The sequence below is a fragment of the Nothoprocta perdicaria genome, unplaced genomic scaffold, assembly GCF_003342845.1.
Source record: "Nothoprocta perdicaria isolate Ctin4 unplaced genomic scaffold, notPer1 scaffold_6, whole genome shotgun sequence".
Taxonomy (NCBI): domain Eukaryota; kingdom Metazoa; phylum Chordata; class Aves; order Tinamiformes; family Tinamidae; genus Nothoprocta; species Nothoprocta perdicaria.
This window is the reverse complement of record NW_020455865.1, coordinates 3,283,186-3,310,994: the sequence shown is the minus strand read 5'-3', so window position 1 is coordinate 3,310,994 and position 27,809 is coordinate 3,283,186. Positions and strand designations below refer to the sequence as shown.

The following is a 27,809-nucleotide window of genomic DNA, read 5'->3' as shown; positions in this document are numbered from 1 at the left end:
ACCCGGGCCCGCGCCGCCCGCCGAGCTGCCCCGCGACGTGCGGCTCTTCCTGCGGCAGCACCCGCTGCTCGGCCTCGAGGGCACGGGCAAGGTGCGGCCTGGCGGGGGGGAGCTGCGGCCGCCCCCGCGCGGCTCCCGGGCCGGGCTGCCTCCGCTCGCGGCCCGGGCTCCCCAGGGCAGCTGCGGGGAGCCCTGGGAAGGGCCCCTGGGCTCGGGGAGCATCCCCAGGAACTCCCTGTCCCGGGGGTTCTGTCCCTCTGCGGCACTCGGGGCTTGGGGGGAGCTGCAACAGGCAGACGCAACAGGCAGACGCAACAGGCAGACACAGCAGGCTGCGGGGGAAGTGGAGTGCTTACCCCATCCCTGGTAACACACAAGGACCGTGCGGATGCGGCACTCAGGGACACGGTTGGGCAGGATGGTGCTGAGGGGCCTGCGGTTGCACTCGAGGATCTCAAAGGTCTTCTCCAGCCCTAACAAGCCCGTGTCTGGACCTTTTCCCCCTGCAGGTGCGGTGCCGGCTGACGGGCCACGAGATGCCCTGCAGGCTGGCCGAGCTGCAGGCCTACACCAAGGGCAGGAGGTACCAGCGGCTCTCCAGGGCGGCCGGCGGCTTTGACTACGGCAGCTTCGAGCCCCACGTCGTGCCCAGCACCAAGAACCCGTGCGTAGCCTCCCTGGCGCGGGGCCCCGCGCGTCTATGGGCTTGGTGGGCTGGGAAAGTCCTTATAAAGCATTCGTTAATTGTGGCCATAGTGCTTAAAAGTGAAAGATTATGAAATAACGGTGTGATTGAACTCTGCTCCTTCTCTTCCCGCATTTCCAAGGCACCAGCTGTTTTGCAAGCTCACTCTGAGGCACATCAACAAGTTCCCGGAGCACGTGCTGCGTCACGTCCAAGGGAAGCGCTATCAGAAGGCCCTCAAAAGATGTAAGCTGTTTTTCTGAAGATACAGCCATCCAACCTTTCTTTTTCCCCTAAGTTTTTGTGATTCCAGTTACTCCATGTGCAGTGAGCGGGTAAGTCTTCTGCTGACGGACGGTGTTGTGCAGCGCTGTTGCTGTGTGTGCTTCTCAACTGGGAAGGAACATCCCAGGTGCAGGGAGCAATGGACCTCTTGGGCAAATGCCTTGGAGTATTTTTACTTGAAATGAGTGGCTCTAAAGCTTCCCCAGAGAGGGTGGCTCTTGCATCCAGCAGTTTCTCTATTAAAATCTGCTCTTTTATGGTCCTATAATGTCAGTCTCGATTATATAGATGTGCATTAGAGCTTAACATGCTTCCAAGTCGTATGTAATACAGAATGTAGCTGGAAATGAAGAATGCAGCGCTTGGGTATCCTTGCTCATTGCTGGTTGCATCTCCTGTGATTAGATGAGGAGTGCCAGAAGGAGGGAGTCGAGTACGTCCCTGCCTGCTTGAGACAGAGGCGGCAGCAGAGGCGACGTCCCGACGACCAGGCGAACGGGAGCGGGCGCCCTTACAGAAAGGAGGAATTTTGGGAGCCCAAGTCCAGTGACGAGGATGGAGAGGAGACAGACGACAGCATGAGCGACCTGTACCCACGTGAGTAAGAATGCTGCTGTAGTCTGTATCTTAACGGGGTCATTAGGGTGTTTTTTCTTATGGCCTCTTTATATTGCTGCCTTCTGGGAAGCTTTTGGGGAAAAGCTTGGCACGACCAAACATAAAATAGCAGTTATTGCTGAATGACTCGGATCACAAAATGCAAAGGGAAGGTTGCAAAATCCTATGGGATTTGTTTCCTTAAGCACTTCCACTTTGTTGATTTCCCCCAACATGAAGGTTAGGTGGAAACAGCAGCCTACTGCAGAGGCAGCTGCTCCTCAGCAGCTCCCTTCTTGTTTCAGCTGAACTCTTCCCAGAAAAACGCCCAGCAGCTCCCCAAAGCACCAATGGCTTCGCATCAGACAGTGAGGAAGACGTGGCCGGGAAGAACGGTGCTGCAGACGGAGAGGGCAGCGGGAGAAGGAACGTTAGCAGAGCAGCTGGCAACAAGAGGGGCAAGGTAGGAGTTTCCCTGCCACCCGTGACAGCAGCAGAGCCTGGAACAGCCTTCCTGCCCCGTGGCCTTTGTGTCCTCCACTGCCGTGAGAGAAGCAGCAGCAGGAGGTGCAAAGATGTTTGGGAGACTTTGTCCATGCGGCAGCCGCTAACTTGCATCCTGAGGAGTGGGTTACTGCCAGTAAAGACCCCGTCTGCTCTAACTAAGGATGTTATTGCCCTTATATGTATTTGTATCGAAGTTGTTTGACTCCTGCTGCACACTGTTTTAAGAGGGAGATCGAGTGCATCATGTGGGTCCTGTGTTCCCCCTGCAGGCTGGTTAAACCTTGTGAATGCAAGTTACAGGATGCAGTTTAGTCCTTGTAGCTCTTTTTTCTTCCCCTCTTTTGAGGGGCCGTTAATGCTTTGCCTTTGGATGTGCTTGCAGGAGGATACATCCTTATCCTCTGCAGTTTGGGAAGCAGTTGGATTAGATGCTACGTCCATAAACTACACATAAGCCTTTAAATGGCAGCCCTGCGGAGGGGCTGCGGTTCTCCCTGTTTCTGACTGCATCAAACTGACTGGTTTAGAATCATTTCCAGGGGGAGGCTGTTAGTGTCTGTGCCTAATGAAACCACCATGGGCCTGTTGGAGAAGGGGGGGCTACTTCACATCCCTGCCCCAGGGACATGTCCTCACTGGCCCCATGTCCTCTGCAACTGAGACAGCTTAATCCTGTCTCACCTGCCACAGGAGATGGCTTAAAGAAGTTTAGACTGAGCTCAGGCAGGGCTGCAGTTGATTTTTTTTTTTTTTCCAGAAAATAAAACTGTTTTTCTCTCTCCACAGAAACAGCCACATGCCTTAACGAAGAAATTTAAGAGGCATCATGGAAAACCCCCCAAATTCAAGAAAGCCACCACTGGCAAATAAATTTTGTGGAAAAAAAAAAAAAAAGAAAAACCCTCTATGGCCTGAAGCCTGGTGTTTAACAGTTGTAGAGGCTGCACAAGCTTGTCTACAGTGCTTGCTTCCCAAAGGCATCCCCCTTTTTCAGTGAGTGGAAGAGAAAGCTCATGGGATCCTGGACCAGCTTCTCCAGGTAACAAAGCTATGCGGTGTCACCAGCTCACACACTCCAAGTGGATACAAAGATGCCATTATTTTATTTTGATTGTTTCCAAAAATCAAAACATTTTCAAACACAACTAAGGTACAAAATACAGCATAAAATGAGAATTTACTTATTTTTTTCCACGTAGAAAGCAAAAATATATTCAGAATGAATTCCAGAACACTTTGCAGAGCCAATCAATAGCCAAGATCCTGTTTGTGAGAGCTTCACAGCCACTAGGAGAGGTCAGGGTATTTGGGGGGAGATAAATGAATACAGCAGTGTGTATAAGACTGCACTTTTCCCTATCAGGACTCACAGTTAGTTAAGCTGGGATATTGTGCTGCCTGGAAGTGTCTTAAAATGCCCTCCACCTGACTGGGCCCCTATTGTACTGTAAGACTTCTACTCGAAGGGACAATATCACTCCCTTGTCTGGTACCTCAACTGATTTGTCTTTTACTGGACTTCATTTTCACAAGGAGGAATCTAGTCAGTGATTCAGACTAGTCAGTCATCCACCTTCTTAGACATAATGCAAAGAAAGAAGGAAAAAAGGAATAGTTAACCAAGTGCTTCTTACAAAACTTGTGTCTGCTATTCAGTTTATAAATAGTATGAACATCAACAGATATGTGAGAAGGGCTGCTTTGATATAGTCAAAAATAGCTATTTATAGAAACTGCAGGGAAATGAAGCAAAAAGATCCCGGGTTGCATATCAGGAGTTGACAGGACCAGTTTGTTTTGCTGTGAAGAGACAGGCACAATGGGAACACTCGAGGTGAAAAATTCTCTCCTGCAAAACCTATTTTAGAGGAAGAAGCCTTCCCTGTGACCTATGCTGGTTTCCTCTCCAGTCTACTCCCCCCAAACCAGTAAGCTTTCTTCAGCAGCAGCACGTAGGGGTTTTTTTTCCCCTTAAAATGATGAAATCACTGGTTTAACAACCGGAAATGCCCTCTCTCTGCCATCCCTTCCGAGCGGAGTTTTCTAACTGCTAAGCTGAACCGTTAGTGGCCCTACCAGACAGCCTGGCACTAGTCCCTGCAGGAGGCATTCGGCTGAATGACTCCTTGACAGGCAGCTGAGCAGCTTTCTTGAAGGAGACAACAGTGCAATGTTAGCAAGCTAACCTCTCCTCTCTGGAACCTGAAATGCTTTTGTGATCTACGCTAACAGGCTCACCCAAGTTTACTAGCAGAGGATAAGAAAAACAATTTCTCTTCCTAGCAGCACTAACAGAGCATGTTCATGGCACAGAGGTGGTGGCACTGAGAGGTGGAATCAGGTTTTTTATCTCTCCTCACCATTAAGCCAGAGTTCCTCCCTCTGAAGGTGCAGGTTACCCACTCCTGACGGCGTGTTCACTGCACAGCTTTTGTACTTGTGTTCTTCAGCAAGAACCGTTACCTTTCTGCCACCTTCTTCTCTCCACACCTCACTGTGGTCCAAGATGCTGCAGAGAAGGGGCTTGGGCTCAGCTCAGGAGCACTCCAGCTCTTCAGTCACCTGAAGCTTTTGCAGCAGAGAAGCTAACGGAAGGCTGGGAAGCAGAGAGCGCTGCACATTCGGAGACTGACTGCGCTCAACTTGCATCTACTGAGGGCAAGAGTTAAAAACAAAACAGGGCAGGGGGAGTTTGCGTAGCTCTTAAAGACACTGTCACCAGTAACAACCTGTAGTTCAGATCCTGATCTGGGGCATACACAAAAGGGGGCTGGTCGATAGCAGAAAGGACCTTTTATTGTGGGAGCTGGAGCACAACTTGGCTCCCACAGTGGAAATTTAGGAGGAAAAAATCGTTGTGGACAGAGCAGTGAATAAAGAGTTATTTGGCACAGAATTTTATTAGAATCTAATATTCAGTCTCTTCAGAAGTCGCTTCCCCCTCCCTTCTTGAAATCTGATGAGCAATACAGAATTTCCCCTTGCTCCCCTCAAGAACAGTACTGTGAACCTTAGCATTAGAAAACCTCTCTTTCTCACCTAAAGAAGGGTACAGCTACTTCCAGGGTCTCCTTTCTGCCTTCTACATGGCAGCAATAAAAGTCTCCTTTCTCAGAGGCCTATAATACCATTTTATCAAAAAAAATACATAGCTACATAACAGCATGTTCTCTTGATGCTGTTTTCCACTCAGAGAAGCGATGCTACAACCAGCAGCTGAGCTCCTTATACACAACACAGTTCTGATGAGGGTGAGAGAGGGGCCTACTTGAGTTACAGCTAAAACCCAACAGCACTGAGCAAAACTGCTGTATCTGCTCTCAGTACTTCCAATTAAAACACTGCTGACAGAAACAGCAACTGCAGTTCACTGATGCATCAGTGAAGTGCAGGCTCCTTGGGTTAGTTCCAATTCTAGGAAGTTAGAACAATAAACCTAGGCAACATTCCTTGAAGTGGGACTTTATCTATCAGATTACTGGTGCCACTGTAAATCAAATTCTTGAAACATCTGTGCCTTTAATAAGAAGGGGGCATGTAGTGTAAAATGCTGGCAGTTTTTGTTGAATCCATAGAGAATCAGTTCTGGACTTAATATGTTATGTCCCAAGAAGTGTTGCTGCTCCTGTTACCACTCTTTCTTCTTCTCATCCATGGAGACTCCACCAGGACCCAGTGCAACCACGAGGAGGAGCCCTCCAATTACAGACATGGTCTGGAAGAAATCGTATCTGAGGAAGTCATGCATGGGCTTGTACACTGGGATGGTCCAGAAGGCATTGAAGTAGATGTTGATGCCAAAGAGCCAGATGACGAGCGTCAAGGCAGCCAGCTTAGTCTTGAAGCCAATTGCCACTAAGATAATCAGGGCTGTGCCCACAATGTTCTGCAAAATCTGCAGGAAGAGAAAGAGACAGGGTTACAACATGGTTCGGAAATGGATACGCACATGGCAGAACATAGCACGAGCAAGTTCTGCAGAACAGTCTGCTGTGGCACAGATGATCTGATAATAGTTTTGTCCTAAATACTAATTTTACCAAAAAAGGGAAAAAAAATTAGACACAAGCGAGAAGCATTGAGGCCCTATAACTCCCCAGCTTCTTTACTGCTACTTTTACCCTTAGTTACTTACATAAAAGAAGTTCAGGTGGAAATGTAGCAGCGTCATGAACATGAGGACCAGCAGCACGCGGCCGCCCAGCTGCATGTACTGTCTGGGAGAGCTTTCCCGCATGGTGGGCACCCCAGCAAACATGCTCTTCCCTTCCGAGCGCGACTCGGCCAGAAGCAGCAGCAAGCCTCCCCCGAGGGCAAGGTTCCTGAGGAAAGAGCAATGGGAAGCAGAATTTTACTATGACAGTTTGTCTCAACCTTTAAGTTTAAAGATAAATTCTTCAAAAAGTTATGCATGTTTGAAGATTATTTTCTATCAGTGGTTGTCAGTGAGAGACAGGAGTTTTTACAAAGTTTAAAAGCAGACATACCTCACCAGAAACTTCAGGTCCCATAGAATGCTGTACGCAATAGTCTAGGCAAAGAACAGTAGATGTTAGAACACCCTAAAATGCACTGAAATTCTGAATGTACACTACACCATTTACAGCCCAATGCAGAAGCCCGTTAGAAGTATAAGATACTAAAGGAAACAATGATACATGAACAGAGCCTTGTGTATTGGTGAGGAGAGGGACTATTTTGTGCTTTGATCAAAAAGGTTTGGGTGAGGAAGGCTACTATTAGTCGGGACTCTTTCTGATGCAGACAGTCCTTTGCATACTGAAGGCCAAAGCAACTGCAGCTTCCACATTTGGGAGGTTTCTGACACGCAGGTAACAGCAAGTTACTTCTGATTATCTGGTCAAGGTTCAAAATTGAAGCAACATCAAACACTCACTGATGGCTCCTGCATTCAAGGACCCATTGGTCACATCAAGAATAGAAGCAGCAAAATAGCTCAGTGCCACTGGCATCAGGCTGGAGTGGAGGAGAACTCCAGGACTGTGGGTTATACTTTAGTGCATTGGTGGTATGGGCACTAGAGGGATGATTTGAAGGATGGGATATAGAAGTTGTTAAGATTTAAAGCCTCCTACCTGTAATGCTATAATTCCAAACAGTCCAAAGCAGGCATATTGCACAAAGTTCCTACTGAGTACCAGGATACAGCCACCTGAGGTGGGGAAAATTGAACATAATTACACTTACAGCTTCAGAGGAAAGGATGCCACGTGAAAGCAGACTTGTTCTGAACTTTACCGGACTCAAGATTTACTTCAGTTATGCCACTAAGAGCATCAGGTAGGAAATATTAATGGCATGAGACAAATCACTTTTAAAGATGTTCTAACAATTCTTGGTTTTCAGTGCTGCCAGAAGTAACCCCTTATTCCACAAAGGATAAGCATACGTTGAATGCAGCCTCCAGCAGACAGTATTATATAACAGTCTCTATTAAAGAATTAAGAAGGACAGAAAAAAAATCAACTATATATGTGTACATATACACTTAAAAATACAGGATGGCTGTTAGGATAAACATGTTATGTTCCTTCTCCTTGAGGAGTTACAGGAACAAGAGCTTCTTCTTTTCCCTTCGCTGACAGCATTTGCCACTCTGCTATCTCCACAGTGAGGACTGGTAACTAGATTAAATTAAGTGGGCTTTCTACAGGAAAAAATACAAGATAAAGCAGTGAAAAACATTAAATCAGGGACATAATATAAATGGAAAAGTTTTATTTTGCTCTCCTTTAATGATGCTGGAGGTTCACCCAGCTCACACACAAAAGCTCCATGGGGTTTAGTTTGTTTTGATTCCTGGGCTTTGCAGACTTAGTATCTCAGATGCAAGATCACTGCTGTCTTGATGCTGGTGTGTCTCCTCCTACTGGAAGAGGAAGCTTTGTCCATTCAGATTAACCTCCATTAAAATGGTAGGCTGAGAAAGTCTTTACATTGCTTTGTTTAAGAGAACAGTATTTCATGCAGAAAATTCAGGGTTTTATTAATAGATGTATGCAGAGAATTGAAAAGAGGCTGTCCTAATGGACTCCTGGCATCCCTGATGACTCAGAGGTACTGAGTCAAGGGGAACTTTGAGTCTATTTCCAGGAAAGACTGAAACAGGTCAATCGGGAGTCCTCTCTCCATTTGCTCCTTGCAGGAGCATCAGTTCTAAGCTGCCAGTGGCTATTGAGAAATCAGGGGTGTCCTGTGCTTAGGTGATTCACAGCGCCCACGCGCCCCACACTGCAGCACTCCAGCATCCACCGCAACAGCCTGAGAGCCACTTACTCAGCTGTCCAAAGAGATTTATGAACACGAAGATGGAGGCCAGGAAATAGCCACAGTTCCACGTGCTGTTGATGTAATCCCTCTGTTCGCCCCACTGGAACCACATGCGGATGCCGTCCTCCAGGAAGGTGCTGATGAGGCACAGGTGGGCCACGTGGGGTAGGTACTGCTTCGTCACCCTCAGGAACTACAGGTAGACAGCACAGTTAGCGGGGAGGGCAGGGGGTACCCAAAGCACAACAGGTCCATGCACCGCTCGGGCTCTGGGGCGACAGTCCTTGCAGGCGCAGGGTCACTGCTGTCCACAGACAGCCGTGCTTGGGGTTTGGATCTAGCGGAGCGCTCCTCTGCTCTGCACTCGGGACACTTGGGGGAAAGAGAAGGATGAAAAGAAAGAGGGGGAAATTTCTATGCTCTAAGTGAGGCTGTTTTGGGCAAGGTAAGTGGAATGAGACAGCACAATTCTGCGTGGCAGGAGCAGTGTTTTGATAGGACTCACACTAGAGGAGGGCTGACCTTGGGTTTAGTTTATCGATCTCATGGTTTCATGTTACAGCTCAACTGATCTACCAGGCTGCCAGGAGCTGAAAGGGCAACGCTACTCCCACTCACGTGCCCAGGCACTCAGCACCCTGCAACAGGCTGATTCAGTGAGCTAAGCCTGCAGAAGGCTAACTATAAAGATTAAAAACCATTAATAAGATTTCTGCTGAGCAGAGCTCTCTGCAACAGCTCTGACAGGCACCGGAGCTGAGCATGAGCAGGGCTGTGGGACCTGCTGCTAGATCAGTGTGACTCTTGAAGCAAAGTACAGCCTCTTCCTCTGCACAGAGTTTCTACAGCCATAAAAAGTAACATTCTATGCAGAAAGATAAAATAAGGGAAATCCAGCGTAGTAGTTGAAAAGAAGTCACATCATCATGCAGCAGAGTGGGACTGCAAGTTGTAGCTTGTCCCACAAGCCCCCTCATCCTGTAAACTCACTGTTTCTTTTGCCCTGCCACTATTGTAGGTGTAAAGAAACAAACAGAGCATCTGCTCTTGCACACCATGCAGCCCCACAGAGCAGGCGAGTCCAGACAAAGTTATTCACTATCTCAATTTGGCAATAACATACGTGCTTTGTGGCACAGTTAACTCCTTTTCAACCAGGTAAGTGCCATAGCTGGTTATTTAACAGAGACTTACGCTCAAAGCAGCAATGCAAATCCTGAAGGAAATTAGCACCCGGCTGCTCCCTTTCACTCACTGATTATGCTCAGCCAAATCACTAGGAGGAGACATTTGGAGTCAGTGTATACTGGAGGTATTTTTCATGAACAGCACTAAATGACAAATGCAAATTTAATCTAAAATTAGCTTTTAAGAGACTATCCAGCAGGTTTCTACCTTCAGATGACAGGAACAGTTTGGGCAGGCTGACACTTGTAAAAATAAATACACTCGTCACAAGTTTTACTGCAGAACTGCCAGGCTTTGCCGAGGCTCCTGCTTTAGAACTAGGAGGAGCAGCCATTTGATAAAATCCTATTAACCCACACAAAGTCCAACGTGTCATAAAACACACTGATTCATACATTTTATGCAGTATTAGAATACTCTAAGCACAAGAAACAGGGAGGAGGAACCAAGACGCGTAGAGATGTTTTCCAGACAGCATTCAGCAATACTAAAAAAGAGGAAGAGAAACCTCTTCTTTTCACAGTTCAGTATTTACATCGTCTTCTCCTTAGACAATACAACTGATGCAGTTTTAATTTCTAGACAGATTTTTTAAGCCCTGGCACTGCTGTGTGGTTTCAGGAGAAAAGGGAATGCGGGGAAAGGTGGCAAGAAACTGAAGCCACTTCTGGAAGTTTGTTCTTGTCACTGTCATTTGTAAGTACTCAAGGCTGTTCCAAACCCCATGCAAATGACAAGCACTGCTTGCTGCGTAGCTGAGGATTACTGGGAGAAAGGAAAAAAAAGAACATCCAGCAAACATGCTGAACAGTTAATATCAGAGCAAACTACACCTGTGAGTTGTTCTGCAGGCACCCAGAGTCTAAGGGTCGAGATTCCAGTCAATCAAGTTCATTTTAAGAGCAGCCCTGCTCTGATTAAGTGCTGGTACTTCAGGCTATCTTTTTTTTTTTTTAATATACGTTAACAGTTGGATGAATGAGTTGGGACATGTTCCTGTAATCTTTGTCACTGAAAGAGACACATAGTGAAACCAAGAAAAGAGGAAAGTTGTAAACTGAGATGTGGAAAACAAGGGATAAAAGTTATTCTGGAAAGAGTACCAAAAAAGAAAGAGATATCTTAAAGGTCCCCAAGGTCCCTTATCTGCACCAAGGTACAGAAAGGGCAGCTTTAGCCTAGGAAGGTGAAGTGGGAGAGGGAGATGTAAGAAAGCAGTTGCTGAGAATCCACATGGGGGGAAAACTCTCCCTGTGGAAAGGTGAGAAGCGAGGGGAAGGACAAGAGCACCACGCACAAACAAGTGCTCAAGAGGGTATTTCCTTCCACTCCTCATCTTTGCTGATTTTGCAGCAAAACACATTTTGGATTAGCCTTATCTTCCCCTCCTTTGAAGCCAAGCAACTGTCAGGAGTCTAGGCAAAGAAGCCAAAGGGTCATTTAACATTTACCTGCTCTTAGCATTAAATTCCATTTACAATCTATGACACCTATTAAACGCAAGCGTGAGCACCCAATCAGCTGAAGACAAGTCAGGAAAACTGAAGCCCAAGGCAGGCACAGTGCTAAGCAACCTTATCACACACACCGTCTTCGGGCCCCCATCACAAGGGAGCTACATTTAGTCAGGTGGAGACAAGAACTGAAGCTGCTGTGCACAGCAAGTGTAAAATAAATCAGCTTCAGAGACTGTATGAGCAAAGAGGAAAACGAGCCATGAAGATCTGGAAGAGGAAAAGAGCAATTTTATGATGATGACGAGAAAAATATACCAAAAGTGATTGCAACGTTACAGAAGATTTGGGTACTAAATTACTTCAGCAGTTTAACTAAGAACGGTGTGGTTTATTAGAAACATGACGTCTCTGGAATAGGACAAAAATGGCAAAAAGATTACAAAATACCTGCACTAGAGCTACTAAAGAAGAACAGCTGGTTCTGTGCTACGGGCCAAGTCAGTAACACATACCAGAGGGTGTATGTTTGCCACTTCCCCCCCCTAATGGGATTATGAGAGTAAAGATAGATTAAATACTCTTCTTAGTTTAATAAAGATGTACAACAAGATCCAGAAATCTCTAAATCAAAATTCTTATAATCGTTTCCAAAAGGAGGCTTGAAATACTCAAACTCATAAAAAAAAGTCTGCAGAGAGGCAAAGTGATCCTATTTTGAGTTTGACATTCTTTCTAAAATATATATTCTACCTCTAACTCTCAAATTTGAGAGTGATTAATCCCTGCCCATTTTCCTAAATGCAGACAAGCCATATCACCGTTACAGATATTTTAAGACCAATGCACAGGCAGGAAACCTTGCTGTCACCTAACTATATATTACAAGCACTGATAAGGATATGAACTCAGGAAGTCACTTTCTTCCACCGACCTGCAGAGCTCCACTTAAGATGATCCCACCTAGCGATCTTAAGGACAGTAACGCCCATCACATCAGACCAGCACCTACATGTTGTAGCTAAAACAGAACCTGAATCCTGGGAATAAATGCAAGTGTTTATTTCCGAGGGCAAGAACACAATTCTGACCCATGAGAAAGTTTCTAGCAATCTTAATTATGCTTTCAGTGGCAGAAAGACTTTGTAAGACATTTGTCATTTCTAATGTATGTGGCGCGGGGGGAAGGATCTATCTAAAGTACTAAGTGCTATTTATTAAACAAGTCCTTAAAATAGAATATCTTACTGATATACTGCATTTTTCTATCACTTTGCATGGGACAATTCTAACTTTTCTAGCCTAACAGGAATAGAACACTTGATTTATAACCATAAAGAATCAGTGCACTGACATCACACTCTCAGTTCTTTAAAATAATAATAAAATGCAACCAAAGAGTTTGAACTTATAATGCAGCTTTTTCCTCTCCATTCTGTTTTCTGTGAAATAGGATGCCAAGATGTTACAATTAGTTGAACAATGTGCACCAGCATTTATGTTGGAGAATTAAACAGACAAAAACACAAGGAAACTATTGAGTCATTGTACTGCAGTGAAAGGATTGTAAGGAAGAACCAGACTCCAGGGGGTTTGTTTAATTCTCCAACATAAATGCTGGTGACATAAATTTTTCTAAAACGACAGAAATCCTGAGCACTCACATTCCCAAAGATTATTACAGACACTTGGAAGAGTTGCTTGAGATTTGCTCTCTCTTATGGGAGGTGGAAAAGGAACCAATTCTGTAACCGTACGTGATGAGTCTAGGCCCAGCACGGGGCCTGGGTACAGCCATGTGCACTATGGGGATGACAGCAGCATTTGGGGACTGCTCTGAAGGGCTTAATATGCAATATTTTAGCAGAGATCCCTAAAGAAGCTTAACTTCTGGATATGCAAGTTATTTAATTTCATAATATTGGACTGGGGTTACAACAAAAACACCCCGTATGGGCTAGAGCTGGGCATCAATCTGAACCAAGAACTCCCTTTGTCTGTAGTGCACATCACCTAGATATTAAACAATCCTTAAAAGTTTTTCCCACACTTTAATCCAAAAAGCAGATCTCACCCAAACCAGCAAGCCCACCTGACCTAAGAATAACCCTGAACACACTGACATCAAATAGTTGCCCGCTCTGCTGCGGCCCTCAAACCTGGCCCTGAGAAAACAGGGATTTCTGGAGCCAAGGAAGGTCTCCAAACCTCTTCCCCTTCTCACCAGCTGTTCTGTGCACCTGCTGAGTACAAATGATGCCATCACCAAGTTAAATTAATGGCTATCTCCCAGCAGGAGCAATCCATCCAGCCCGTTATCGCCCCAGCTCTGCCTCTGCATCACTCCCTTAGCCCTTGGCATCCATCTGGCCTAACAGCAAGATAACTGAACCCTTACAGCCTTCTGCCACATCAGCTTGGCATTGGTAAGTGCTAGAGCACAGGGAGGAAAGGGGAACATGGCCTGGGAAGACGTGGGTCCAGCCCTTGCAGACACAGGAGCTGCTGGAGAGGCTCAGATCCAAGGACAGCCTTTGGTACCCAGGTCATCCCCAGCGGACACCTCACTCGTGGGTTAAGAGCCACTTGCTCCTACTCTTTCAAAGGGGAAATCACAGTATAGGCAGAAAAATTAAACCATTGTGTTCATTTGAAGAACAAATGATCCTCCCTTTTGTGAGGGAAGTGAGGCATTCACTATTTACTGACAAGCCACTGAAATAGTTGCAACATTTTCCATGGGGTTTTGTGATGCTACAGAAAGTAAGATTTGATAGGTCTTAAATAGGAAGAGAACGAGATTACTGATAAGAGAGCAGCTCCCAGAGCTGCAGAAGTTTCAGTACCTCCTCCTCCAAGAGGGGCCTTGGCCTAATTCCCCTCCCAATATTCTGTTCTAGAAGAACTAATGGCTTCCTTAACACTACATGTCAGCAATCTAAGCGCAGGGATATTCCTAGACAAACCTCTGGAGCTGTATTAGTGTGATACAGAGTTTTAGCAGCAGACACAGGACTGAGTGTGGGATTGAGCAAGGGGGCAGTTACTTGGAACCAGAGTTATCTGACAAGTTGGCTTCCTGCAAAGTCCTAGAAGTTGTTTTGCAACCTGACGGCTGAGAAGCGAACTCCAGGCTCTGCGACTAAAGCAAAGACTCCTCTTTATTTGTGCTTGGCCACACTTTATTTCAGTCATCCCATTTAGACTTATTTTGGGGAGAGGCTAATTATTTTTTATTGGACAAACAAGCTTTTAGTAGTGGGGGGAAGATGCATTAGAGATGCCTAGAAATAGCTCCATGGCAATAACAGATGTGTTAAAATAAGGTAGCGCACAGGTGGTGTAAGTTCTGGTAAATAACTCAAGTAATAATTTACTTTCTTCTCCCAGAAGAGAGGATTAAGCAGTGGAGGATGCGGGCAGCCCTGGGGCTGGGTCTGACCGCAGGCCCGAGGCGCTGGGGCTCTAAGCCCGACTCACCCATCCGGGGGTGGGCAGGAAACGGGAACGGCTTTTCCCATCGGGATTCGGCCACGGCGGCGGCCGCGGGCCGTGACGCGGATCCCGCGCGCCCGCCCGCAGCTCCGAGCGGGACGTTGCCTAACTGATGAATCAGCGCGACGGGGAAAGCGCTGCCTAAAAACTGTCCCGGGGGGAACGGAGGTGCTCGAGCAAGCGTTGATCTCGTGCGCGACGGGGCCCTAAGCTGCGGCTTTACCGCAAAAACCTGCGCTCAAGGGAGCGTCCGACACGGCCATGCAGCCGCCCCCTCCCCTCCAGCCTTCCAAGCACCAGGGCCGACATTCCCCCCGCCACGTTTCCCCCCTGAATCCTGCCCTTTTCCGCCCTACCCTCCCGGGGAACGCGCCCAGCTCCCGCTCGGCCTCGGCCGGGGCGGGAGGAGACCCAGGCCCCGCGGCGGGGAATGAAGGAAGGAAGGAAGGAAGGGAGGGAGGGAGGCGGCGGCCGCCATGGCGGTCGCCAGCAGGGCCGGCGAGGAGCCCAGACCGGGCCGCGGCGCGCACCTGGTCGGCGAAGTCCTCGGCCGTGCTCATGATGTTGATCTTGCCCATGGCGGAGCGCAGCGAGGGGAGCCGGCCCGAACCCTGCGTGCGCGCGCGCGGCCCGCAGGAAAGGCCGCCCGCTCCGCCTGCCACGTAGGCCCCGCTCTTAAAGAAGCAGCAGCGCCCGCCGCCGCCGCCCGCGCGCCACGGGGAGGGGCGGCCGGGCCGAGCCCGCCCCGCGCGCGCGGCCTGGGGAGGAGCGGGACCGGCCCCCGGCATGGACCGGGGGAAGGGACACGGCCCCGGCCGCCATGAGCGACCCCCTGTGCCCGCCCCGCTGCCCTCTTCCCTCTTTCTTTCCTGCCCCAGAATGACCGGTTTCCTAAATTAAAAAAATCCTAAAATAAAACTATAAATAAATCGCTTTTCCTTTACTTTCCCCTTTTTCCTTGCCCTGTCTTAATTTCGGGGTGTTTGTGTGGCTGTGGTGACGAGCAGGGTGGCGGCACATGGAAATCACATCGGGCTGCAGAAAGGTGGTTCTTCCTCTCCTCTCACACCTCATTTTTCTTTCTTCTTGTTTTCTTCCTCCCCCCAACCTGTGGCTTTCTGATCGTTTCACTACAAGCTAAGCCAGCCTGTGTGCCTGGGGCTAACTTACAGGGCCAGGGCAGTAACATACAGGGCAGGGGGAAAGGCCTGCCTGCATTTTGTCCTTATCAGCATTCCTGAGGTAGTACTAGTGCCCTACTGCCTTTGATGGGGACAATATTTGCACTAATTCTGTGAGGGGAGCAGCTCTCTGAGCTCAGCTTGGCCTATTTTTTTTCCCCTCAGGTTTCTTCCTGTTTTAGCAGAAAAACCCCATCCGCAGAAGCATTGCTGCAGAAAGCCGCAGGGTGTAGATAAACCTTGGGCTCCTGTCACTAAAAATGTCCCCCCCGCGGCTTTTTGCGGCCGCGCCACCATCAACACCCCACACGCAGCTGGCGGCTCCGCGAAATGGACGCCGGCGGGGGCCGGGGGCGCTGCTGCTGAGGGCGGGAGAGCTGGAGGCCCCGCTCCCGAGCGGCCTCCCTCCTCCGCCTCCGCTGTCCCCTCCTTGCCCGCGGTCACCAGGGAACACGGAGACGCCATGGAGAGATACGAGGTGCCCGTGGGAGCTGTCCGGCCTCGGGCAGCGTGGGGGAAATGGCGGGAGGGCAAGGGGGCCTGCTTAGGGAAATGGTGGGAGGGACTGGGCCTGGGGAGGGGAAGGAGGCCCTCAGGGGGAACGTGGCTCTGGGCTGTGGGGTTATGAGGCTTTTAGGGGGTACATGATGCTGGGGAGGGGGGCCATGGCTGTTGTGGGGCGCATGGTCATGGGGAGGGGGTGTATAAACCCTCCCTACACCGCACTGGGAGGGGGTACGGGACATTGAAGGGGCTGAGGCTCTGGGGGGGATCCGTGGTCCTGGTGGGGGGCATGGCCTTGGGCAGGGTGTGTGTGAGGGCCCAGGGGGGTCCATGGCCCTTGGGAGGGGTTCATGACATTGCAGAGGGGGTCCATGGCCCTAGGGGTCCTAGGAGTGCATGGCCCCGTGGATACGAAGTCCAGCACCTCAGGGAAGACGGGAAGGGGGATCTGCTCGGCCCTCACGTCAGCGCGAGGCGCCCCGGGTCTGGAGAGGCTCTGTAGGGAAGGGGCTCGGAGGGACATTGTGCCTCGTTCGTCCCCTGCCTCGAAGCGGGTTGAGAACACGAGGGTCTCTGCCCTGTCCCACAGGTCCTGGAGCAGCTGCCGCCCGGCGCGCTGGGCACCATGCTGGTGGTTGAGCTGAAAGCGGAGGAGAGCACGGGCAAGAAGTACGTCATGAAGCAGGTGAGAAGGTGGTTGCTAGGAAAACAAGAGCCTGCCAGCACCTTCCTCATCTCCATGGTCACTTTTGATTGTAAGAGACAAACAGGCAAAGTGGCTGGGCCGCTGGGTGAGCAGATGTACACGCTGCACCGCGCTGCTGCCTCCGACAGCTCCAGCATTTGGATTGTTTTACTGGAATATTGGCATTAGAACTGGGAAACAGGGAGCACAGCCTGTGCATCCATCCAGCATGTTTTAACCTAGTATTTTGACGGTACAGACAAAGGACTGGCCAGTCGTCCTGGGCTGATTGAGACCTCAGTGTCTGCTCACCTCCCAGCAGAATGGTCCAAACATTAGTGAGTGGTTGCCATGGAGAGCTATAATTTAAAATTTATGCCAACTCATACACATGTTGTGGTTCCGATGGTCTTGGCAAGATCGCTGTGACATCTTTATTGGCTTAATGGTTGGCTGTCTCTGTGTTAGAGTCTCATCATCATCTTCTGTTTGTTTGGTACAGGTTGAATGTATTGAAGAAAAGCAAGCAAACAAGGCCTTGAAGGAGGTATCTGTGCAGCTTTTCTTTACTAATTTTACTTACAAAGCCCAAAGTCTGTAAGGGAACTTTGTAAATAGAACAAAGCCCTTTGTCTGCAGTGCACGCAAATGTACACAGTTAAGATCTGTATTGAGTAAGACTATTTCTTACGATATCTCTGTAGTGCTATTATATTTTCCGTAGCTTAAGCTTAAGAGCAGTTACTGGAAATAATGTCTATGCTAGAAGTACCACCTTGACTTCCATACCTGTGTTTTCAGATTTGAATGCTAGATACATCTTACCAGGCTGTTACAGCACTGCATTGAGTTGAATCTTCCTGAAATATTTCAGGACACTAGTCTCCCATTGGACTTGACTTCGGAACATGGGGATATTTGAGCTTATGCTTAGAAAGTTTTGAATCAGCCATGTGACATGAAGAAGCAAGGAACTGACTTAGGATACAATTTAAGGGCTTGCTGAGTGGGATGGAGCATGTAGCTATAGTAAGTTTTATCTCTGGATTTTTTTTTATTCTGTGCAGGCAATGGATTTGCTGAAACTTCGTCATCCAAACATCTGTGTTTACAAGGAATTGTTTGTAACATGGGATAATAAGGTACAGGATTTATTCAACTGGAGCACTTGTTAATTTTTTTTTCTTGGTTCAAATTTGGGGTTGTTACTGTGAGACACTAAAAAATATTATCTGATCTGCAACTTACCTGCTTTTTTAAAGTCTCAATTAAACATACTGAGGAAGGTATGTGGGTCAGAATCTACCACATGGCAGGATCAAGAGCTTGATCCTAAATTATAATGTTTAGTTTTTTGCTTATTCCGTTCCATTTTATAGTGCATATATCATCTTAAGCTGCTTTTGTACTGTCTTCAGTATGCCTGCTTAAAAACCCTTTTATAGGAGGTTTAGGAAGTCAAAAGCTCTGACATATGTACTTGCAGACATGATTCAGCACTCCAGGAGAATTCATGTTGATTTTATGGCTGTATATTTGACTTGCGTTGTCCCATGCAGCTTCAAAGAAAAGACTCCTGCTAATGTTTTTGAAATAAATGTATGCTATATTTTTGATAAAGGAAATACTGTCTCTTTTGTGAGAGATTAATAAGCTCAGAACATGCTGGTGTTGGTGGAAGTTCCACCTACCTGCTTGACCAAGAGCTTGGTTTTGTCTTTCTTGCTGGATATATTATTATCTGCAAACAGGCAATCTGGGTGTAATTTTCTTTACAGATATCATCTCTATTCCTTTGTCTGGTAATGCAACACTCAGGCCAGGGAGATCTTTCATCTCTGATCAAGCAAAAAAGGCAGAAGTCAGAGAAAATAACAGACAAGGTAAAATGCACAGAAGATGCATCTGATTAAAATGAGTGAGACTCTCTGCTTTTAGATTTCTTCCTCTGATTCCCTCCTTCTCCAAGCCTTCTCCAAAACCTTCAAAACACAACCACAGTGGTTTTCTTAAGGCGTGTTTGATAAACTGTGGTTTTGCCCTGAATCAATGTGAAATTGTCGTAATAATAATAAACAACTCTTTGTATAACTGGTGCTCAAACATTTAAATCTGTTCTTGTTTTAATTTTCATCTGTAAAATACATGGATAATAGCAATTGTCTAGTACTGACTGTACTAGTAGTACACAGAGTGCTGAACAGATCTGTTATATGAGGAAAATACTACTTGCTTCTCGAATGGACCCTGCTTCAAGCAAAGGAATTCTCTCATGTGAAATGCTTTATTTCTCTATTACTCCGTTTACTTTGCACTTTCACGTATATTCCTGTCAGTAGGTGATTCTGAAGTTCCTGGGGCAGATGGTGGATGCTTTATTTTATATACACGAGCGAAATATTATTCACAGGTGAGTAGAAATCTGTTCTCTTTGTCCGGGAGGTGATTGTTCTTTGCAGCAACTATATGTTCAGCACAACTGTTCACTTAAGACATATCGAATCTAACTGCTCAAAAAGGAGGATTAGCAGATAGGAATTCTGCACTTTGTACATAGCTTTGTTTTCTGTGACTTTTGAAAGTCATTTAATTCTTTAGTTTTATCTAGAATTATCCATTTGAAAGTTGTGCTAGATAGTCTGTATTTGCTCTTCGGAACGAATGAACTGTCTCTGTTAGTGTTCATATTTTAATGGCCGTGGCACACAATCTATTCTTCATGTATCTAAAGTAACAGATTAAAGCATTCTATTAGATGCTAAGATAAATCTACGTTGCAGTAAATTTTTAAAGCATTTTTCATTAAAGGAAGGAAATGATTGTATTTGAGTTCATTATCATTTTTTTTGCATGTGTAAAAATGCTGGGAGCCCATAGTTATACAGTATTGCATTCTGATTTCACACGCTGACAGAAGCTGTTTGTGTTGTAGAAATCTCAAGCCATCGAACGTTCTTGTGACTGATGAAGTATCCTTCATGCTTTGTGACTTCAGTACAGAAGCACTTATGACTGATGAAATGAAATGGAAAATAAGAGTGGAAGAAAGTAGGTTTTTATTTTATTTATTTATTTAATTATTTGGTCGTGGTACTTATTTTTAATCCTCGGAGAAAAATAAAAGAAACACAATACACATTCTCCCCTGCTCTCTGCATTATGCTATTTTTTCTTCTCATGAATAAAGAGTGACAAAACTTCTCTGCAACGAATTTTGTTGGGAGCCCGTTTAGCTTTATGCATGCACAGTAACATCTTGGAAAATTATTCATTAGTTATAATGTGTTTCTTACAGTGTTCTATGGCATATGGTCAGTAAAAAAAAGACTAATTATGCTGTATATCTCTGAAATATCTGACACGGAGCTAGAGCCTACAGATTATGGCTGTGCCAGGCAAACTGTGCATGTAGTACAATGTCAGCAACATTACCATATGATTCTTATTTCAACAGATAGCAAGTCTTGGATGGCTCCAGAAACACTCAGTTTTTCTTTTAGTGAGAAATCCGACATCTGGTCCCTAGGTTGTATTCTACTTGACATGATGACCTGTTGTGTTCTGAATGTATGTAATAATATTTCCTTAAAGATTTTAAATGCCCTGAGCCCACGAGGATATCTGTATATTAGTGTATGAAAGGTCTCCCGATGCTCTCCCATTTACAGACAGAAGAGATAACTTCATTACTGCGGGATATTAGACAGGATACCAGCTGTCTTGAGGGACTTCTGACATCAATGCAAAACGGAGATAGCAGCTTTCTGCCTTTATTCACAATTGTATTTATGATGCTACATATTGAGCCCAGCATGAGACCTACAGCAAAGTAAGTTCTGGATGCTTTCCCTTTATTATTATTGCTATTTTTTCACTAAACCCACCTCCCTTAACGAAAAGAGGGAGAGCTAGCTGCTGTTTGAAAGTGATTGGCAAAAGGCTGCTGATCTTATTTCCCTGACAAATGGACTTATTAGAAAAGATTCAAAGACTTTATTTCTCTTTTTCTTTTTTTTTTTTTTTTTTAGAAATGAGCATTATGATGAGGCTAATTTTCATTTTTGAAGACCTACTTTATAAAATTATGTTACAGGCATTTTTTTGCAGCCTGAGAATACATACATTTCAATTTAACGTGTAACATTTAGGTTCTATAGCCATTTTACAGGCAGTTAATTGAAGCCAAAGAATGACTTGATTAAAGTACTTTCTTTCCATAGTATTTTTAAGGTAAAATTATAACTTCCGTCAAAAATAATCCAATTTTGAAAGAAGTATTGTTTAGGGGCATAAATCATAGTGAAACAAAGCTTGTAGGAAATCTTTGTAACTTACCGATTCTAACTTACTGATACTACTTTTTGTCTTTCCTAACTCTAGGGCTCTGACTGATTTTCCACTTATTAAGGAATGCCTGACTGGTGCTGGCTCCTTCTTAATAAAACCCAAAGAGCCTTTGCCTCTCAATATATTAGACGTGCTCCTTGAGGGAGGAGTTGGCAGTGTTCCAGGTAATAAGAAAATAATGTGAATTTCATAGTATGATGATTGGAAAATGAATTATTAGCTATTTAGGTTACTTGAATATTATCTGGAGAAAGAGTTGCTACGTTACCTTTTCTATAACCTTGTAAGATTACCAGCCATACCCAACGCACTGGTTGAATGGGGTTAGAGATGATTCTTCAGGAAATCTGGGAACCTGCTTATGTTGCTTGCATTCCAATGTGTTAGCCAGTTTATGCCAGCAGAGGATGTGTTTATACCAGCAAAGAATCTATCATTTCCTCCATCATTTTCCTTCTAAGTAAGGATGAAGTTATTGTATTCTGAAAAGACTATTTTGAAGTCCCTAACCCTATTTTAATTTAGTATTCCAGGCGATCCTCCTGTACCCAGATCATAGAGGTGAATTGTGACACTTAGCAATGTGTGAATGGTTGAAACAATCACAAGTTGGAATATTTTTATTCATGTGAATTCACGTGTCTTGCACAACATAGAAAATCTGCTTTGTGAGAGTATTTGTATCAAGTAAGAATTGTCTTCTTTTATGCAGAGTTCATGAACGCATACTGGAATAGAGAAGAAGCACAGGTTAAAGCTGTGGAGCACCTTGCAGGCTTTCTGGGAGATAAAAATGGTGAGGCAGTATTTTATTCATTTATTGGGTCTGTTCTTTCTTTACATTTTGAGATAACGGTAAGGGGGAAAATGTTCTCTTGACTGTCATTGAGAATGAAATTGCTTTCTTCCTATTCTTCATTTTTGCATGTGCTGAAATAGGCTGCCATTTGTTAGGATTGTGGTGCTACTTGTCTTACAAATGCTTTTCTTGAACCAAGAAAAGACCAACACAAGACCAATAGTCACCGCAAGAACTCAGTGAGGCTTTAGCCAGCAACTGAGGTGAACTGGCAAACTGACATTTGTTGAGCAGGTGGAAGGTAATACATATCAGTGTTGGGCAAAATATTGATAATGCCTGGGGATATAAAACAAAGAGAGCAAAAGTGAGCTACAGGAGTCTAGTTTTTGTGTGTCTAATAAGCTGTGTGAAGATTGAATGTTCTCTCCCAGTATGGAAACCTTTTTTCAGATTAATCTTTCTAATCAAGATCAATCTTTTCAAAGCCACACATTAACTCAGTTATGAAATCAACAACTGTGTAGTAGTGTCATCTTTGCAAATACTCAGAATGGATTCCTAGAAACCACCCAGTTTTTCCTGAGCTTTTTTTTCATCCTGAATGCTCTGATAAATTGATAGCTGTATTAGCTATTCCAAAAGCTCCAAGTCTTCCTAGTGTTAAGAAACCTTGTGGAATATTTTCCTCTATAGGTTGTAAAAGCTAAACTTTTTATTCAAAAATGGAACTCAGTTTTAAACTGTAGGCACCGGCCGAGCAGTTAATTAACAGTGTAATGAGTGTTGACTTGCATCTTTTCTCCATAGCTTTACCCTGCCTGCTGGCATGCACAGGACTGATCGCTTCTGCCATGAAGACTCATATAGATTCTGTCAAGTTACAGAGAGATAGCTGCAGATTATTGCTTGAAATTCTTAGTCAAGGTACAGTAATGAGGCTTGATTGGATTGCAACTAGTAAGAATTTTATTTCAGAAAAAAGCATGTTTAAGATAACTCTTGGTTTTATTGTGTGAAGAAATACAGTTCATGTTTTGCTTATAATGAGAGCAGGAAGCTCAGACTTCATTCAAAGCCACTGAAATCCCTGCATTCTGTTCATTTTTTTTTGCTTTTGACAGCTCTAGAATGTAATCTGGATGTGGAAAGAAGCTTGGATGACAGTGTGATTAGCTCTCTGCTAGAGACATTGAGAAATTATTCTGAAAATGAAGAGTTGCTTTCATTGGTCTGCACGCTGTTGATGATGATTTCATCCAGTGGTGGGTCACCTTGCTCATTTTGGTGAAATTCCTTATTTTCCCACTTTTATAATCTAAGCTAGTAATACTTTTATAAATTACAGCACTTTTATAATACTTTTATACTAGCCTTTATAATCAAAGTTACAATGGAGAATTCATGACAGCGCTGAGATTTGTGAATGTCTGGAGGTGTTAGGTCAATAGTGGTGAAGTTTCTTATTTATAACAATCCTGGAAGTAGGAGACACATCGCTAAGGTTTCAGGCACTTACAGATGTGTATATTTTAGAGAAGTGCTCTATCTGATCTTCTTTGGGAAAGTACAAATCGTACAAATAGTGGTGTTTGGAAAAGGAGGGCAGACAACCTGCATTCTATTTCTGGCTGTGCCATGGAGAATTGAAACCTAATTTCTCTGTGTGGGTTTTGCTCCTTAGTTTGTAGTTGCTAAATATTTATTATGGTTTTTTACCTGTTTGAACTGTCAATTCAACATTCAGCAGAAGATTGTTTTTCTAAATGTTTACAGAAGGATTTAGTAATGAAAGTATAATCTAAAAAAAGGACAAAAATGAAGTGCCTATATTTATACAAATAAAGTTACTAAGACCAAGCTATTTTTATACATTTTTTTCTCCTAACTCTCCAGTGAATGAGGCAGTTTGAGTTGCTAACTTGTGAATTATGGTAATTTCTACCTTCTTAATTCCTTTTTTGTTCTGTACATTTCAGAGCTGTAAGGAACAGGTATGGCTGAACAGGCAGTGTTTGCAGGGGTCACTTGTGATGGACACTGTGCTTACGTTCACCCGTTTTCCTCCCCTGGGATCATATCACTGTTTAAAAAAAAAAAACAGATTTGATACAATTTCTGTTTTCTGTGCTTTTTAGAAGTTGCTGCAGAGAGTATAAGAAAAGCTGGAGCAATTCCTGACCTTCTGATGAGCATAAGAAAATTTCTTCATAATGAACAGATTTGCCTCGCTTGCTGTGGAGCTCTCTGGAGTTTGGTTGTGAGCGGTGAGCAGAACACAGCAAGTATTATGCCTAAATTCATGTGCCTGAGGCAGCAGGTATTGTGAACTTTTAGAACAGAACAGAACTGAACTTTAGAACGGAACAGAACTGAACAGAACTTTTGAGTTCTGTGTCTAGCCATATCCACCATGTTCTGTCCAAAATGTGGTTATTTTTGAGGTTGCATGATGTGATCCCCATGTATAAATTAAGTGGTAGAGAAAACTAATTACTGGAGAAGTTCAGCTTTCTTCAATAAGCATTCCTGTTCTGCAGTCTGAAAGATTAACTTTCTTTTAGAGTATTTTAAGATTCCTTTCCTCAGCTGTTTTTTCATACTGATAATGTTGCATTACTCCAGTGCCTTCATCAATTAAGCTTTTACTCATGTGATTTGATACGCAATGTGCTTATGATAGTATGACTTGATTAAATAATTCTACTTGATACATTTCCTCTCTATTAAAGGTAATTTAGAGAACAGCATAGACAAAGCAGTGCTGAAAAATGCCCTCAGTGCTTCCTCTGCTGTCCTTCAGGAGCACGTCCAGAACGGCGCAGTCACCGAGGCAGCTTGCTCAGCAGTCTGGGCACTGTCACTCCAAGGTGTGTTTTCCTGGGCTTCTTGTCCCTAAACTTGTGTGCTGATGGTGACTCCTGAAATGCAGGCTGCTCAATCAGAGCAGACTCTGCAGATGGCAGCAGAGTTAGGAACTTAACCCCCTTGCTTACCCTTCTCTGCATTTGCACTCTGACACTCTCAAATGTAGTTATTTTTTTGATGAGCTGTAGCAATTATAACTAGATACTGCAATGGATACTGTAATGATGGACACCTATAGCAACCTGTATAGCACAGAATGCTGTTTCTTGCTTATCTTGCATGCCCAAGAATGCTGGCTCTGTTACTTTCTGCTGTGTTACTCCTTTGAAAACAGCATTAGTGCTGTGCAGAATGGAATACAGGGTTTGTTTTTTAAACCTTTGTTAATTTTGTGCCTTGGGAACAACATTTCAGTTTAAAAAATAAAACCGTCTTTCATTATTGTGTGCTGTAATAAGTGCATTCCTGTAGTGCTAGTCTGTCTCTTATGCATGCAGAAGTATTGCCATAACTACAGCTGCATCAAAACCTTTGCTTATGCCATTGTTCTGGTAAGAAGGGCTGTGTAAAGTAGCCTAAGCAATGTGCTTTCTTGTCTCATTTCTAGTACCCAGTAGAAGAATGTGTTGAGTATTCAGGACTCTTCATGTCCTGGAGAATAAAACAAAATCTTGACATAAAAAACACCCCACAAATTTCTCTTAGACCTCTGGATCAGCTCATGATAAGACTTTACTGGGCCTGTGTTCCTGTAATACAAGTTTTCACATGTTTTGTCATTTTTGTTGCATAATCAAAAAGTCCTTTCAGAAACAGGAGGCAGAAGGTAAAAATGATGATGAGAATTTTAAAGGCTTTCTTTTCTTTCTAAAAGGCTGCTTTACTGAAAATGAATCTGAATCGGCAGCAGCTCTTCTGCTAGATGCTCTCAGGATGAACCTAGGAAGACCAGTGCTGGTGAAGAATGCCTGCCAAGCATTAGCAAATCTTCTCAGGCTTTCTGGTAACATTCAGCAATCCATTTTTATTAATTGTAAATCACCTCACATGTGGACATTTCTGCGTAGTTGAAGACTTTTTAGTGGTAATGGGACTGTATTTCCTCTCCTGGGTTAGTCTTACAGGACTGGAAGAAGTAGTGAAACTGAAGTGTAAACTACTTTTGCTTCCTGTGGGCAGAATGTGAATGTCCAAGAACTAGTACATCAGCATAGTCTGAGAGCTTTTTTTCACCTCTTATTTTATGGTGAAGCTGTTTCAGTTATGTAAAAGGGTAGAGCTCAAGAGAATAGATATCAAAAATAGCACCTCTCTTGTGCATGACAGCATCGGCTGTCTATACTATCTTCTGCTTGCTGCCTGAATATGTTTCAGGAAAGCTTTAGGAAGGTGGGCACTTTTTCCTGGAAAAATATTACAGGTATGCTAGTTAGAGCGGAGAATTGGAACGCAGATAAAACAGTCCACAGCTGCCAATTATATCCCAACAGTGTTTGTTTCTGTTTGTTTTAGAAATATCAGCTTTCAGATTTGTAACAGATTCAAAAGGCAACGGAATAAAACTGATCAAAGATGCCTACAGCTTCCACCGCGATGATCCAGAAGTGGTGGAAAGTGTCTGTGCACTGATTAATGAGCTGGTTCAATATGGTAAGATGGTGGGGCTGTTTGTGCAGTCTCTTTTGCTGCCCCCAAAAGGTAGCAAGGAAAAATTGTAACAGCAACTGAAGGATGTCAAAATTGAACTGTAGCATCATCCCATTTTGTTGTTCTTGAATAAGTATCTCTGCAAAGCAAGCAGTTCACCTTGCCTTCTGTTCTGATAGACCTGTCCCCTTTCTGCCCTCCTCTAGGACTTAGGAATAAAGAAGTTATTCTAGACCACAGCTGTATGCCAGTTAAGGTAAATTATCCTGTTTATTTACATCACAGATGACATTGCACTGGACATGGTCTCCCAGAAGATGAAGGAAATGCTGTCTGAAATAAAAAGCCGCTTTCCATCTAGCATGGTACGTGGAAGTCACTGTCACAGTAAAGGGCATGGACTTCATATCAAATTTCTGGTCATGGATTTTATAATCTGTAAATAACAGAAATGACATATCATGGAAATTTAGAGAATTATGGGTGTACCTGGGTGAAGAGCATTTTCATAAAACTATTTATAATTATATTAAAGAAAGTAGTGGGAAGGTTTTTTCTTCTATACGCTCCGTACTACAGATTTTTGATCTGCTCTTTTACAACATTGGCTAGCATTTTACTATATTCTTCACACTAAAACAGTGTCAAGTTTGGAGAAATAAGTCATAAAAGTATGATAAAGCAAAAAAATCTTCTGAAACTGACATCCGTAGAAGGGGTGACATTGCCTTGGAATTTGCAGAATAAGACCCAGAATCCATTTAAAACACAACTAGTTTTAAAGGCCTCTGTTAAACACAGTTTTTATTAATAAAATAACATAAAAATAAGTGAAGCAACAACAATTTTTTATTTGACAAATTTCACATTTTTTTCTAGGAGATAATGGTCCTTGTGGATGCAACGCTTTTGAAACTGCAGAAGTGACATAAAAGCTGTTTGTATAAGAACAAGACCTATAGGCTTCCAGTTCAAGTAGAAATGCTTAGATCCTTCCTAAATATTTTAAGAGATTTTTCTCACCAGCATGTACGATTGATATTGTACTTCAGTGAAACATATATATGTATTTTGTTGATTTAGTTACTATAACTGAATGTGAGACCAACACCACTAACCTCTCTGAAATAAAGATTGTAGCCTTAGACGTTTCAGCAAAGCAGTAACAGTTTCTTCCTTCATGTATCATAATCGGAAAAAAAAAAACCCAACCCTTTTTCTTATTTTTTTAGTATTTCTTTTGCATGAATTGATTAGATGAAGTACTTCACAAATT

At 44.3% G+C, this 27,809-nt stretch overlaps 3 protein-coding genes across 5 annotated transcripts; 2 read left to right on the top strand and 1 right to left on the bottom strand.

The window, feature by feature from the left end:
* Nucleotides 1-25: 25 nt before the first annotated feature.
* Nucleotides 26-2,954, top strand: SURF2 (surfeit 2). Its single transcript, XM_026049443.1, has 6 exons — nucleotides 26-91; nucleotides 510-664; nucleotides 828-931; nucleotides 1,376-1,567; nucleotides 1,873-2,030; nucleotides 2,861-2,954. The coding sequence occupies exons 2-6, from the start codon at nucleotides 537-539 to the stop codon at nucleotides 2,942-2,944; spliced, it is 666 nt and encodes a 221-aa protein (XP_025905228.1). The 5' UTR covers nucleotides 26-91; nucleotides 510-536; the 3' UTR covers nucleotides 2,945-2,954.
* Nucleotides 2,955-3,520: 566 nt separating this feature from the next.
* Nucleotides 3,521-15,126, bottom strand: SURF4 (surfeit 4). Of its 2 annotated transcripts, XM_026049186.1 has the most exons (6): nucleotides 15,033-15,126; nucleotides 8,372-8,558; nucleotides 7,171-7,247; nucleotides 6,562-6,605; nucleotides 6,210-6,396; nucleotides 3,521-5,969 (listed from the first exon to the last, which is right to left on the bottom strand). In XM_026049186.1, exons 1-6 carry the CDS (start codon nucleotides 15,078-15,080, stop codon nucleotides 5,703-5,705), a joined length of 810 nt encoding a protein of 269 aa, XP_025904971.1. In that variant the 5' UTR covers nucleotides 15,081-15,126; the 3' UTR covers nucleotides 3,521-5,702. The 2 variants fall into 2 exon arrangements, with proteins under 2 accessions (XP_025904971.1, XP_025904972.1); XM_026049187.1 differs by lacking the exon at nucleotides 6,210-6,396 and having other exon boundaries at nucleotides 3,521-5,960; nucleotides 6,567-6,605; nucleotides 15,033-15,125.
* Nucleotides 15,127-16,145: 1,019 nt separating this feature from the next.
* On the top strand, nucleotides 16,146-27,685 carry STKLD1 (serine/threonine kinase like domain containing 1). Of its 2 annotated transcripts, XM_026049393.1 has the most exons (19): nucleotides 16,146-16,161; nucleotides 16,777-16,872; nucleotides 17,375-17,419; nucleotides 17,940-18,014; nucleotides 18,651-18,755; nucleotides 19,212-19,282; nucleotides 19,805-19,920; nucleotides 20,327-20,439; nucleotides 20,541-20,701; nucleotides 21,253-21,383; nucleotides 21,932-22,015; nucleotides 22,829-22,945; nucleotides 23,143-23,283; nucleotides 24,157-24,285; nucleotides 24,751-24,888; nucleotides 25,761-25,889; nucleotides 26,399-26,536; nucleotides 26,819-26,898; nucleotides 27,413-27,685. In XM_026049393.1, the coding sequence occupies exons 1-19, from the start codon at nucleotides 16,147-16,149 to the stop codon at nucleotides 27,458-27,460; spliced, it is 1,932 nt and encodes a 643-aa protein (XP_025905178.1). In that variant the 5' UTR covers nucleotide 16,146; the 3' UTR covers nucleotides 27,461-27,685. The 2 variants fall into 2 exon arrangements, with proteins under 2 accessions (XP_025905178.1, XP_025905177.1); XM_026049392.1 differs by lacking the exons at nucleotides 16,146-16,161; nucleotides 16,777-16,872; nucleotides 17,375-17,419; nucleotides 17,940-18,014 and having other exon boundaries at nucleotides 18,742-18,755; nucleotides 19,209-19,282.
* Nucleotides 27,686-27,809: the final 124 nt, after the last annotated feature.